The sequence below is a fragment of the Labrus mixtus genome, chromosome 6, assembly GCF_963584025.1.
Source record: "Labrus mixtus chromosome 6, fLabMix1.1, whole genome shotgun sequence".
Lineage (NCBI taxonomy): Eukaryota > Metazoa > Chordata > Actinopteri > Labriformes > Labridae > Labrus > Labrus mixtus.
This window is the reverse complement of record NC_083617.1, coordinates 5,124,877-5,139,494: the sequence shown is the minus strand read 5'-3', so window position 1 is coordinate 5,139,494 and position 14,618 is coordinate 5,124,877. Positions and strand designations below refer to the sequence as shown.

At 41.7% G+C, this 14,618-nt stretch overlaps 1 protein-coding gene across 1 annotated transcript in view; it reads right to left on the bottom strand.

The window, feature by feature from the left end:
* Positions 1–14,618, bottom strand: part of eys (eyes shut homolog) — a 203,562-nt gene that overhangs the window by 144,744 nt on the left and 44,200 nt on the right. The window contains exons 14-19 of the mRNA XM_061039619.1: positions 11,890–12,003; positions 7,488–7,610; positions 6,070–6,183; positions 5,231–5,464; positions 3,481–3,603; positions 3,250–3,363 (exon numbers count right to left, since the gene is read on the bottom strand). Of these exons, the coding sequence (XP_060895602.1) occupies positions 3,250–3,363; positions 3,481–3,603; positions 5,231–5,464; positions 6,070–6,183; positions 7,488–7,610; positions 11,890–12,003 (822 nt within the window). The remainder of the gene's footprint in view (positions 1–3,249; positions 3,364–3,480; positions 3,604–5,230; positions 5,465–6,069; positions 6,184–7,487; positions 7,611–11,889; positions 12,004–14,618) is intronic.

Below are 14,618 nucleotides of genomic sequence, written 5' to 3'. Positions count from 1 at the left end.
CTGGATGTAGCCTGGAGGGTGGCAGGAGTTAGCTGTTGACACAATGAGGTTCTTCTAAAAGATGTTTCTCATACTGATGCCCTATGAAGTGAAAAAAACATTTTTTCGATTTTCTAAAAAAGACCCCGGGGACGTCCAAAGATTTTTATCAATCAGCTTAGAACAGAAGTGCAGTTTCAGTGAAGTGACTACTGAAGGTTTTCCTCTGTCGAGCACTGCCATGTAAACACATCATTATAGCCTCCGTCTGTTCTTAGTCTTAATAACCAGACACTAAAACAAAGACAAAGTTTGACTCTCACTTGTCATAATAGAGGGTTAGAGCCTGTGTCACATAGCGCGTTTTCTGAGCGCCAGCGTCTTTTTTTCAATTGTATTCAATGAGTAGCGAGCGTTTGCAGCAGCAGGCGGCCACATAGAGAAAAAGTGCTCAAAGCGCTTTTACACCACATGTCAAACCTACCTATTCACAGCCACTCACACACCGATGGAAGAGGTTAGTAAAGTGTCCATTAAAAGATACTAATCCCATTCATATACATGCATACCCCGAAGCAGAGGGAGCAATTCGGGATTTATTTTTCTTGCCCAAGGACACATCACACCTAATCAATCAATCAGTCACTGCACAATAATAACTGTATATATTCTTTCAGTCACCACAACCGTCTATTTATTTGTTATTATTATTCATTCACTGAACAGCAATTGCTCTGGCCACAAATATATTTGTATATAGGTGAAGAGTTTTTGTAAACGCTGCTGTATAGGATTGCTGCTAACGAAGTTTCATTGTGTCCTTGTATACAATGATAATAAAGATTCTATCCATCAGAGATGTTGCTGCAGGAGCTGGGGAATCGAACCCCCGACCTTCCGGGTGAGAGACGACTGACTCGACCAACTGAGACACAGCCGCCCTCTAGCGACGTCACCAGCACTCTTTTCAAAATGTTTGATATTCCCCATATTCGTCTCCTATGGATCGTGTCTTGCCCCCACATCCTCTTTGCTTCTTGTCAGCTGGGGTAAAAACAATCTCAAGTGTAAAAGATACAGTAAAAAGCCTGTGCACGCTTTTCTTTTAAGCGCACAAACGCTTCATGGAAGCACTCCCGAGTGCACAGTCGGAGCTTTTCTACCCCGAAATTTTTTTGTTTTTTAGTATCTTTATTCTACATGACCATAGTCTAACTCTATAGCTAATAGGCTTTTAACTTAGAGTTTGCCCTCGACAGCCTCCTGATGACTGCTATTGGATCACAAGTTACAAAGTTCATACTCTGAATGGGTAGCTGCGCTTTTTTAGATTCTAAGATTTATTTTTGGGCTTTTTATGTCTTCATTAGAATGACAGGACAGTGGACAGAGTCGGAAATCAGGGAGAGAGAGAGAGAACGACACGGGTGTAAGGTGATCCGAACCCGGGCCACCCACCCTGAGGACCACAGCCTCTGCACACGCCCCTATACTGCACTGTTAGAGGTGATTTTATTCCTTAGTGGGGTATGTTGTTGTTGTTATAATATGGGAGAACAGCATTTTGTCTTTTGTTTTTATGTAACATAAGGAAAACGATGAATAAACAGAATGTTGAATCTTGTATTATAAATGTGTATTTGTTGCAGATTTTCTTACACTGGGTAAGAGTTGGTCTTTAGTTCTTTTAAGTACTGTTGTAGTAGACGTTCTAAATGTCTGATCTCAGACACCTGCACCATTAAGCACCTCAGATGTCACGCCCTGGAGCAGAAACAGCCAATCCCCTCTTCACATAAAAAAATATCGCCCTGATGGGATTACTGTGTCTCCTCTGTAATGATACTTCTGTAAAATGGTTTTCCATTATTGAGAGGCATCAAGGTTGAATGGAAGGGAAATCGAAAACAGTTTGTTGCTATGAATCGTAAAAGAGATCGACAGCCAGAGTGCAGTACACTTTTCCATTTAAAATAACACCTGTAGATAGAAGAGGAAACAGAGCGGGGTTATGACAGTGAAACACTGAGTGGAGCACCGGGTGCAACAAAACGTCTGTGGACTTTCATGACATTTGCACACTTTAGCTGTGGACACAGAGTAGCTCTTTCCTCTTTTTATTTTATTTGTATCAGTCAAGAGCAGCCAGGGAACAACATGAAACGCATTTTACTGTTGAATTATTTTATTATGTTATTTTGATTATGTTATTTTTCTTTTTTTTTGCTTATGTTAAAAGCACTTTCAATTGCCTTGCCTTTTGAAAAGAGTACATTTGTTAATATGTGGGGATTAAAGGTCAAGTTCAGATGCTCTTATTGTCACAGTATTTGCTGTCGTTTATATAAAGAATTAAATCGGCATGGACCTAAAAAGTGTCACTATCCACAGAGAGAGGTATTAAAAGTAAAAAGTTTGGCTGCGTTTCTTAAAGTTTTTTTTGGGGCCTTTTTGCCTTTATTGGATCGGACAGCTGAAGACAGACAGGAATCGTTGTGAGGAGAGAGAGTGGGGGGGATGACATGCAGGAAAGGGCTGCATGTCATTATCCCTTTGCTATGTACCCATGCCTGCTGGAACGACGACTATAGCCTCAGTTCAACATTACCGCTAGGCTCTCGGTGCCCCTTGGCTGATTTTTAAAGCTAAATAACTAGTCCCACCTATGGCAAAACTTATTTTTCTTTGGCATCCCCAAACATGAGTGCAGAGGATGTTATAAACACAAAATACAATGTTGAATTTTTCTTAGAGTCAGACATTTACTCAGACAAAAGATGATGAAAAGCAGCAAAGGAAAGCCAAGGTTGAGGTTTCTGAGAACGCAGAACGGTTTCAAAACTGATACAGAGCTGGTTAAAGACGGAGGCTTCAGTGTCTGTGATATGACAACCAGCGTGCACATCGAGGACGAGGGGGCAGGGACACACTTTTGTTATTTTGAATTTGGACTGCAGTACCAATTTCAAACGCTAGGTGTCAGAGTTACATATTGCTCCTTTAAGTACATTTGTTGTGATTTGAAGGAAGAACGATTTAGGACTTCCAAATTTGGTGTGAGGTTCACTTTAGTTTGCACAGAGGCGTCCTTTTTACTGCAATACTCAGAGTATTAAGTGAGAAAAGTTGACTCAGTACTTCTGCTTTCACCAGAGAATTTATCTTATGCATCTGCATTTGTGTCAAGAATGTGTTTGCTCTTTCTACCTCCGGTCACAAAGTCGCGTCGTGCAAAACAAACACAGTCATGGTAAGAAGTGTATGATTTACCTGTTATTCCAAGGGGACACTTGCAGCTGAATGAGTCGAGCTCATCAATGCAGCTGCCTCCGTTTCCACAAGGCTGGCTGAGACATTCATTCACTTCAATCTCGCAGCTATTTCCTGCGAAAAAAAAGAGCATGAAGACACACAATGCGCTGACAGCCTTGCCTCAGTGAATCAAATGCCACCTTAGCGCACAAGGAAAAAAAAAACAACTTCAAAATGGCTTTCACTTACCAATAAATCCAGGAGCACAGAAGCAATTGTAGCCATTCAGGATGTCTTTACAAATGCTCAGGACGCCGCACGGCTTTTCTTCACAATCGTCAATGTTTATCTCACAGAACTGGCCTGTTAAACCTGCGGAGAGAGAGGAAACAATGCTCGATAGGATTTCTCTCCCCTCAGAGGGCCGATCTTTACAGTTATGCCTTCGGGATGATTTATATCGCTGCCTCGTAAAGATCTATAGTAATGATCATACGGTTAGTCCTAATAATGAATATTAACAACTGCAATATGTGATGAGGTGATTTTTGTCCTGCCTTTTCTTTCCCTCTCAATGCATGCACGTGTTAATAAAAGAGGGGGATTATTACGTCAACAGAATACTTCAAAAAGCAAGAATTCTGAACAGAAACATGTCAATATCCAGACTAAACACTGAAGAATAGTTTGAGTATTCAGAGGTGATGATAACTGATTCAAAACCAGGGGCCAGTTGCACCAGCTAATGTGCACCTACATTCAAATGAGTTACGTTCTTCAGTTGTGTCGTTGTTGGGTTGAACCACAGAGACATTAGGTTCATCTTACCTCGTAGAGTGTAACGTCCAAACTAACGGAAATATTGTAGCAGATGTGGTGTTTTTACTTCCTGTGGCCAATCAGTGAAAAACCTTTTTTTATTCAGTGTTCATTACATTGCTGCATCTTGGGCATAACGGCTGCAATTAACTTTGGTTAACAGCCGTTTATCCACAAAACAGAGAATCAAAAATGTACTTCTTTTAAATCTATATTACCATCAAAGAGCTCTCCCTAGAAATTAACTTGGAACTGTAGATGCAGTTGAACACACAGTATGTAAACTCCGCCACCAGGGGGCTCTCAATCAAAACAAAAATCAAAAGATGACGTCGAGGCTGGCGGGGAATCATGGGAGTGATTATCTCTGCTACTCCCACCGCCCCCCCAGCCCCATTGGAAATTAACTAAGCGTTGACTGTAGTCTAGACGAAAGAGAGAATATGTTTACCGACGAGCTAACGTATCCTAAGTATCATTCACATGACGCTTTTATCACAGCAGCGCATACAGCAACAGTACGGCAGCTTTCAGTAGCAAGTCACAACTTCCTTAAGCAGCGTTCTTTGACGTAACATCCAGTGTTTCCACGGCAACGATAAACATGCCTTGTCTGTCATGTGGGGCGGCCACGACAAGATGTCCAGTTACAACTCTACAATGAAGGATTTCTCTGGTTTTTCTAACTTCTAGAAATATTCAAGGTAATGTAAGTACTCAACAACAACAAAATATATGAAATTTTTAATGACCGTTTTTAATTAATTTAGATATTTTAGTGTAAAAATTTTACATATTGTACATTTAAATTAAGTTAAGTTAATATTCTTTTTTTTTTAAGCTAATACAACCTAATTATTAACCCAAGATATCTCTGTCTTATCAGCCTGGAAATATTCCTTCAATGAAAAACCAATGCATGACTTTTGATCCTAAAGGCATCCGCACGTCATCGCTGCTTTGAAGTCCGCTCACCGACCGATGAAGTAAGCCTCGACTTAAACATTTCATAATGCCTTTACGTGTTGTTGCTCAGGGCCACAGAGAACAGACTCCCACAGAGAAGGAAGCTGAACAAGTGAAAACATCAAACCAGGGAGCTTGCGTCGGCTACGTTTCTTGATTAATTCGAGGAATTGCCTCCTGAGAAACCGGGGGCCCTGCTGGTCGGAGAACCCACCCGGTAAACAATCACACTTGAACCCTCTTGATAGATTCACACACGCTGAACCGTGTTGACACAGGCCATCAACACAGTGGCTTATGGGTGTTTTGCAGTGCAGCCCGGTGTAGCCACGTTGACACACACATCTGTGAGTATTTGCCAGCTCTTCACAGAGGAGGGTCCCCTCGGGGTCGCACGGATTTGACACGCAGACGTTCACAGATGAGGAGCAGTCTTCACCGCGGTATCCTGGAAGAGGTGGGATCAAAGAAGTGATTGATGTGCTGTTTCTGCTCAGTACAGTGTCCTCCTCTCTTCCCCGAGTCTGGCACACATCATGGGTTTGTGATTTCACGTTAGGCTGTCATTGCCACTGTTTTTTCCTCACTGCCGATTTACATATTTTATCCAGCCGGAGCCTCAAGCTCTAAAACCAAAGAAGGATTTCAGCAACAGTACCCAGCCTACAGTGGCTTTTTTTCCCCACCAATTGTAACTAATTTATGGATTTGTAAATGTGTTTTTTTTTAAAATGGCATTCACTTTGACGTCAAATCTGTTATGGTAATATCACGCTAATCAATCAACAACACTAACATGTGTTAACAACATGCATTTACGGCTGGATTGATGCGGAATAAACAAAGACCAGTACATGACACTCGTTGGTTACAATGATTATAAAAGCTTAATATTAACCCTACTGAGCTCACTACTGCATGACTGCATTTCTTGATTGAATTAAAGTAGAACTTACCGAGGAAGCAATGCCATGCTTGATTTGTGTATAAAAAGACGGACTGAGCTGAACAAATTCAGAATCAATCGACTGCAGAGCGGTGCTCATGTAATACCTGGAAGGCAAATACAGCGAGTTTCACCAGCTTGGTCGTGGGTGCAGGTCCCTCCATTTTTGCAGAAGTCGACATCTGACGCACATGCAGAAACAGGCGTCGAGCAATTCTTACCTGAAAGGTGAATAGAGAGAGTGAACGGTTGACCCAAACCTATCTGATATATTTAAGATCAATTAACCTCGTCACACTTGTACGTTGTTTTTTGTTTTTTTAGTGAATGAGAGAGAGACAGACTTCTGTTACTGTAATTAAGGGAGGTCAAGTCCACGTTTTGCAGGTTCATTAAAAGTCTTTGAAGAGTCGCATCTGTTGTTGTTTTGCCAGATTAGAAGACGGTAGTGTAATCACCTGTAGCCTGCTTGAATATTTACTTTGTGATAATGAAGACATTTGTCAAGTGTGAAAGAAAATAACATTGTGAGCAGGGCCCGACTGATATGAGATTTTTGTGGCCGATACCGATGTCGATATATAATAATGGCGCACATCTGCGATACAACTAGCCGATACTGAGAGTCACTTGATATGCTATTAGCTGGCCGATTAATCGGTCGGGCTCTAGCTGTGAGCGGACATTTATGGCATGGAGTTTGAGTGAGAAGAGTGTCATTCAGAAGACCCAGATTTACAGTAATATGCAACCAAAGTAAAGAAATCATTATAAAAGCCATGAACTCCTCAAAGTCTCTTTTTGTATCCAAGTGTGCAATAAAAAACGCAAAAATACTGATCCAGATTTATCTCAGATTTATAAACATAATTAAAAATGTCTTAATACTCCACAATGTCTTTGAACTCTTTTGACAGGCTATAAAAAAAGGGTTATCAAAATCAAGTCAAAATCATCTTTATTGTCAATTTGCCATACGTCCTGGACATACAGAAAATTAATTTATCTCCGAACCATGGTGCACACTGCAATAGCTTAAAACAATTATGAATTCAAAATAAATACAGATATATTGAATAGTAATAAGATAATGCGCAAAAAGGTGTGCATTCAAAACAAAAGCAACAACATCACCTGTGCATAGACTTGAACTGAGTATTAATATATATGAGGCACTAACTTAGTCAAGAGATTTTAAAGTGACAGATGCTTCTGGTTGCTGATGAGGGGACAGTGCGTTAAAGTTTAAAAAGTGTCATCAGCTTTTGGAATTCAAAGCAATATATTATAAGAGCTTTAAAGACACCACTCTAAATCCTTTGTTCAGTGTCTAAGGGGGGGGGGGGGGGGGGGGGGGCAAAGATATCTTTATACTCAATCAGCTGCAGTCAATCTGAAAACCGGTCAATGTGCTCTTGCATTTAACAATGGCACCACTTGGGTTGTTATCACTGCAGTGGAGTCATCAATCTGCAGCACATTCATTAAAGTCTAAACTATGAAAACGATGACATAGATAACTCACCAGAAAAGCCCGAAGGACAGATGCACTCATAGTCCGCAACCAGGTCAATACATGTGGAGTTATTGGCGCAGTATCCGTGGACACATTCATCATAGTTGATTTCACAGTTCAACCCCCCAAAGCCTGGAATAAAGAGAGAAAGCAGAAATCTCATCAGAGATGGTGTGTGGATGTCAGTAAACAGCAGCCTTGAAAAGATACTAATTAGAATCAAATCGCACCCCGAAGCGATTTACTGCTGTCGTGAAATTTTACACGACTTTTCACTGCAAGCTCATCACAAGTCGGAGAGTACATAGTACGGAGAGCAGCCTGCAACGCTGTCTGTTTCAGGAAATAAATTACATTTTGTGTTACTGTGTGTCGACCGACTTAACATTTGTTTGCACAGCGAGTTATATCAGCACATTTGATGTTTTAAAAAAATGAAAAGGTTAAAGTCGTGAGGTAAAAGTGAGTGCTGCCAATTTCTGACATTTTAGTCCGCCATAAATATATATTCCAATGCATGGTCACGCTACAAAATGACTATCATTAGCACTGTCACACACTGCAGCTACAGGAGGCCCATGACTAATGCTCGGCTATCAGCACCATCGGTGCAGGTCAAATTCTCATCATTTCTCAAACTGACCATGGAACCAATTTCCACCTCTCTCCATGTCATAAAATTTCACAATTATCCCGACTTCATTAAAAATGCATAACAGCCTTCACCGGCGATCAAGGTTCAGTCAGAGGTATGTCTCGCAGGTAAGATGTCAACTGGACCAAGAAATGATCGGAGAAATGGCTGAGATTAATTCCTGCTTATTCTAGAGATGTAATGATTAATCCTGAATGGAATGACTTTATGTGAGTGGAGAATTTAAGGAGTGTATGTCACGGTTGTAGAAAAACGAAGAGGAGGACCCAGATGCAGATCTAACAAAAAATATTTATTTAAACAAAAAGGCCTAAGGCAAACACACAACTTACTAAAGGAGAAAACTAGCTACGTGGGAAACCACAAGTAGCACGAGGAAAAGGAACATCCACTGACACTGATCACTGACATACAAACAATGATCTGACACAAGGGAAGAAACACAGAGACTAAATAGATATGGGTAATCAGACACAGGTGAGACCAACAAGACACGGGTGAGGACAATCAGAGTAATCACACTGGAGGGAAACACACAGAGGCAGCGATGAAATACAAGAAACACTGAAGACAACTGCAAACTTCATCATGAAACACTGAAGACACACAGTCCAGATAAACACTAGACCCTAGAACACTGGGATAAGAAATACCAAAAATAAAAACACTAGAAACTAAACTAGGAAACAAGAACTACTAAAACAGGAAATATAAATCTAAAACTCTGAAAATACAAAATATAAAGATAAAGATAAAGATAAACTTTATTGATCTACTACTATTATTTATTGGGGAAATTTGTGCATTACAGCAGCTCCAGAAAACGGGACGGGAATACAATTATTAAAAATAAAAATAGAAGTTAAAATCAAATTAAACATATTTACATCAGTTAAATAAAAAAATACAATAATGTAAAGTTACACAGTAACTACACAGGAAAGGGGTTTTGTTCTTAAAAAAACACACACAGCGTGTAGCATGAGGTGGTGATTCTGTTAAAGAGTCTGATTAAACAGTCTGACTGCAGATGGGATGAACGACCTGCGGTAGCGCTCTGTCTTACAGGGTGGGTGTCTCAGTCTGCTGCTGAAGGAGCTGCTCAGGGCCCCCACAGTGTCATGCAGGGGGTGAGAGGGGTTGTCCATGACGGATGTCAGCTTCACTAGCATCCTCCTCTCACCCATCTCCTCTACAGAGTCCAGAGGACAGTCCAAGACAGAACTGGCCCTCCTGACCAGTGTGTTCAGTCTCTTCCTGTCCCTCTCTCTGTGCTCCCTCCTCCCCAGCAGACCACCGCATAGAAAAGTGCAGACGCCACCACAGTGTCATGAAAAGTCCTTCGCAGAGTCCTGCACACTCCAAAGGACCTCAGTCGTCTCAGCAGGTGAAGTCGACATTGGCCCTTCTTGTACAGGACGTCGGTGTTGTGAGACCAGTCCAGTTTATTGTTGAGGTGAACACCCAGGTATTTGTACGTCTCCACCCTCTCGATGTCCAAGCCCTGGATGTTCACCGGTGCAGTCTGGGGTGACTTTCTGCGGAAGTCAATCACCATCTCCTTTGTCTTGCTGGCGTCGAGCTGAAGGTGGTTGAGCTCACTCCAGTCGACAAAGTCCATGATGACCTGCCTGTACTCCTGCTCGCTCCCCTTAGACACACACCCCACGATGGCTGTGTCATCGGAGAACTTCTGCAGGTGGCAGCTCCCAGAGTTGTAACAGAAGTCCGAGGTGTACAGGGTGAAGAGGAAAGGGGAGAGAACTGTCCCCTGCGGGGCCCCTGTACTGCAGACCACCATGTCAGACTCACAGTCCTGAAGCCTCACGTACTGTGGTCTGTTGGTGATTAATCCGTTGTCCATGCAGCCAGGTGACAGTCCACTCCCACCCTCTCTAGCTTCCCCCTGAGCACTGAATACAACTTAAACAAGACCAAATCATGACAGTATATGTCAAATTATCGGAAATGTGACCATAAACCCGGGAAACATGAGGATATGTGTAATTAAAATCATCATGAATAGAGGTAGCAATCACTATCATGTGCTTGAAACACCTTTATACGGATGTATGTTTGATCTAAGAGAACACTCCAACAATGAGCCCACTGATTAGTTCCTGCTGTTTGGGCTTAAGACGGGCTAATCAACACAATCACCTGGTGTGTTTGCTTGGACTAAATGCAGTTGGCCCTCAACACGTCATGGTACAATGCTGTACAAATGCTTTAGGCTAACTTTGTTGTGGTCGACATGGTTTGGGCGACAAAAGAAGGTTAGCATCCAAATCTCTATCAGTTGCACCAGAAATCCTTGAATCCTCAGCTGCATGAAGGTAGTCGTCATCGCTCTGTTTAAGGATTAACGCCAAAGAAAGTATCCTTAATATAATGTGCAAGACATACTGCTTTAGTCAGGACTTTCAGATGGAACAGAATTCAAAGTCACACAGAACAGGGAGACCTTAAAATGAAAACTCCACCGGACGCAGACCCATAAGTGGTCAAACTTTCTGAGGTATATGTACGAGAAAGCATGTACTAGAGAGTTCAAAATACCTCGAAGGTACCAAACATCTAGCTAAATGATTATGTCCCAGATGCAGTGTGTCACAGAAGGAAAGAACTACCTGCCTGCAATGAGAGCTGCCAGAGGAAAGGGTGAGATTGTCTGCCGCTAAAGGCTTCACAGCTAATTGTGAGAAGGACAGACCAAGCAGCTCCTGATTGATGTCCAACAGATCCTGAGTCACCACCTCCATCGGAGAATACTCCTTCAACAGGTTCTGATCCACCACATACCTAGTCTCCTCCACCTGTGTCATGAAGTAGTGAGTGTCCCAGGCGTGCTAAAGTAATAGCTTTAACTAATGAGTAGAGCCTGACCGATTAATCTGCCAGTCGATGATATCGGCCGATATTAGCTTATCCAGTGATTATCGGTATCGGCTAATTTTCATCGCAGATATGCGCCGATATTACTCGATATATTCACCAGTCACATAGCATTTCACTTGAGTTTCATGGTTTTACACTAGCAGTTCTCTGTCACCAGCAGAGTGTGCTGTATGGACTCTGCAGAGTGTCAAATGGGTATTCATGTACATGTACAGTTACTTTTCAGTTGGGTGACCATCTTGTCTTCATGATATATCTTTTCCACAAATTATTGATCTGCATTTGAGGAATTAACTCAATAAATGTGTACATTTATCTATCTTTACAGATCGAACATATCTCAGAAAGATATCGGCCAATATATCCGATTTTTTTTTTCCCCCTTAAAATCGATAACGGTATCGGCCCCAAAAATCCCATATCAGTTGGGCCCTACTAATCAGTGACTAATGTGTGTTATTTGAGCTGAGTCATCAATAAACCAACTGAATGTTAAAATCACAGATAGATTGTTCAGTTTATAATCCTATAACTCGTTATTTAAAGTTAAATCTGGAGGTGATTTGAGAAGAAACACACATTGTGTTTTGCAGATACTTTCAGAGTGATGCCTTGTTGAGCTGAAATAACTCTAAACTCTAAAAAATCTTTGTGTACACTTATCCAAGAGAGTGAGAAAACTGTGGCCGACATTTACATTTTGAGAGAGAATGTGTTTGTGTTTCATTTGATCCGAACGGTTTTTCTTTTAATCCACAACTCCAGGGCTCAGAGTGGTTGGCTGTGCACAAAGGTCTGAATTAGCCACATAATCGTATCAACTCGACTATTGGGAGATCTAATTGCTTTGCAACTTACCCTCCGAGCAGAAGCACTGATACTGGTCAATCCCGTCCACACAAATCCCACCGTTCTGGCATGGCTTGGACTTGCACTCGTTGAGATTTACTTCACAAAACGACCCTGAAAACCCTGCAGCATATGTCAAAAAAAAAAAAAAGAAAAAGAAAGAAAAAAAGAGATTGAAGAAGTTATTGGGATTCTTTTGCTTGGTTTCATTCCTCAGCCAATTAGGATCAGCATGACTTTGTTTTCACAAACAAACGCTGCTTTTCAAAGCTTGTATTGATTTAAAGAGCTTGCCGGGCACATGCAGACTCAGCTCACTGGATCATTTAATCATGTTTAATAAGAGCCAGTCATTGGCCTCCTGATTTATTACATTAAACAAGTCCAATGCAGTGATTTTTAAGATCAAAGACAATCTATACAAAAAAGGGAACCACATGAAACAAATAACATGCATCAGTGCACATGTGTAAAAGCCCTCACACACCTACACACACACACCTACATGCACACAGGCCAATAAGGAGAAACATGTCAGTATTTAAGGTAAATCATTACTGCTGCTACAAAGGCTGTTCATGTATTAACCACACACTTATCTCCCAAAGAGTCAGCCAAGTACTAGTCAGGGCTTACAGGTCCTGAGATTCTCTTCACAGTTACAAATAGTGGAAAAAAAGAGGATGTAGAATTTTTTTGGGGTGGCAGTAGCTCAGTCCGTGGGGACTTGGGTTGGGAGCTGGAGAGGCGCCAGGGCACTTCCCCAAGTAGGCACCAAACCCCCAACCGCTCTGGTGCCCTCCCCGTGTGTAGCAGTGTGTAGCAGCCCCACTCTTGACATCTCTCCATTAATGCATGTCCACAGGTCCTGTTTGTTCATGTGTGTGTATTTCAAGTCTATGTGTGTGAGAAGCATGTCTCTCAATAACAGAGTGTAAAGACCAGACTTTCCCTCAGGGATAAATAAAGTATACACAATTCAAAAAGAAAAAAAAATAGAAAGAAAAGTCAGAATAGGCACTTTTTTTTACAGGAATAATACAGCAGCTGTACAAAAATGAGAATAACAACCAGGCAAAAAACAAGATTGCAGTGCAAATTGCTTCTTCATGACAAAACACTTGCCAAGTGAAGCTTTTTTTTGATGACTCACTTTTGAGAGCTCAGATACTTCAATAGCACTTTAATTTATGTAAAACCAAATTATTCTGCTGTCAAACATCGTTTTGGGGTTACAATTATAGGCCAGTAATTAAGGCCTGTTCACAAATGCAGAAAACTCCTGAAAATGTCCAGACATTATCTGGGTGAGTTGTGTGTGTGAGCAAAAGCAGCTGAATATTTCACATCGACTTCAACTGGACATTTCTGTGCCCGGTCCTAGTAAGTCTTCTGCATGAAGTTGGAGTAGCTGATGTGTCAACGCAGCAGGAAATATCAACTGGGAAAATGATCAGCCAGCAAGCGGGAGATTGCGATTCCGTTTTTATCCTGTGACCGGCATCCGACTGGTGAGATCTCTGTGCACATAATGAAACTGCTTCGTTATCTTTTCCTGTTCCTCCAGCATGTTCATCTCCACTCCGATTTTAATACTGTGAATATGTTGAACTACATGTAGTATTGATATGAAGGCTTCATCTGTGTCATATTTTATACATCGTGACCTGCCTCTGTAAGGTGCATGAGTGACAGGCATGTCAGGAGGATTTCAGGAGCAGCCTGCCTGAAGTCTTCCAGAAATTTAGAAGAGTGAAAATGTGCAAAATGGCTGAATAGTGTTTTAGTTGTGCACATAAAAAGGAATTCATCTTGGTGTTTTTGGTGCCAAAAACAAATGAACGCATATTCCATAATTCTGTACTTGATATATGCAACAAGCAAAATCACAGATGCACCGCCCACCATTTTGAGTCCATGCAACACTCTTGACTTCACTGATGTGATTTAGTGCGAGTACTAAATGCCAGGTCAAAAAGACGGGCAAAACGATATACAGTGGAGCTGAGGGAGAGTGTGAGTAACAAGTTTTGCAACATATTAGGTTGGCAAGCATTAGATAATGTGCACGCCAAGGCTGCCGACTTGAAGCACCGAGACAAGACAGCAACCTCGCAGTTTGCCCTTGAGAAGTGATCTGGGAGAGCAGCTCGCCGCAGGTTGCTTTCATTTACATAGGAAATCACTCACAATCCTTCACTCTGACATCTGCCGAGCATAAGTGCAACAGGAGTAATGGAGTTACGGTTATTGATTGGGTTACATGAACTTCTGTGTAATAGCCATTCATTTGGAAAGAGATAGCAAGGGCTGGTGTGGAGTCGTGTCGACTGAATTATGATTGGCTTGGCAGGGAAAATATTTTTATTTCATGTGCCGTAACCTTACCGAGGAATAAGCTGCATGACTTCCTGTGCATGTACACACATAGCACTACACCGCCGGCACTCTGTCACTTACTGCACATATATCCTTCCCTTTGCAGAACTCTGAAGCCTGCTTACCCCTGGCAGAGCTCACAGTATCTAACAGGTCAAGCCTTTTCTACTTACAGCTGTGTTATCCCTGTCACTGCTGGCAACTGCTGCTGTGATAACACTGTCATCCTCATGGAGGGGAATCAGGGGGACGGGACTGACACGCAAACAAAATAGTGTTTTTGCAGGAACTGTCAAGTTAATCTGTGTAAATGAGCAGTAGCGTGAGATTATGCATACAACAACCTCTATCCAAGGGTC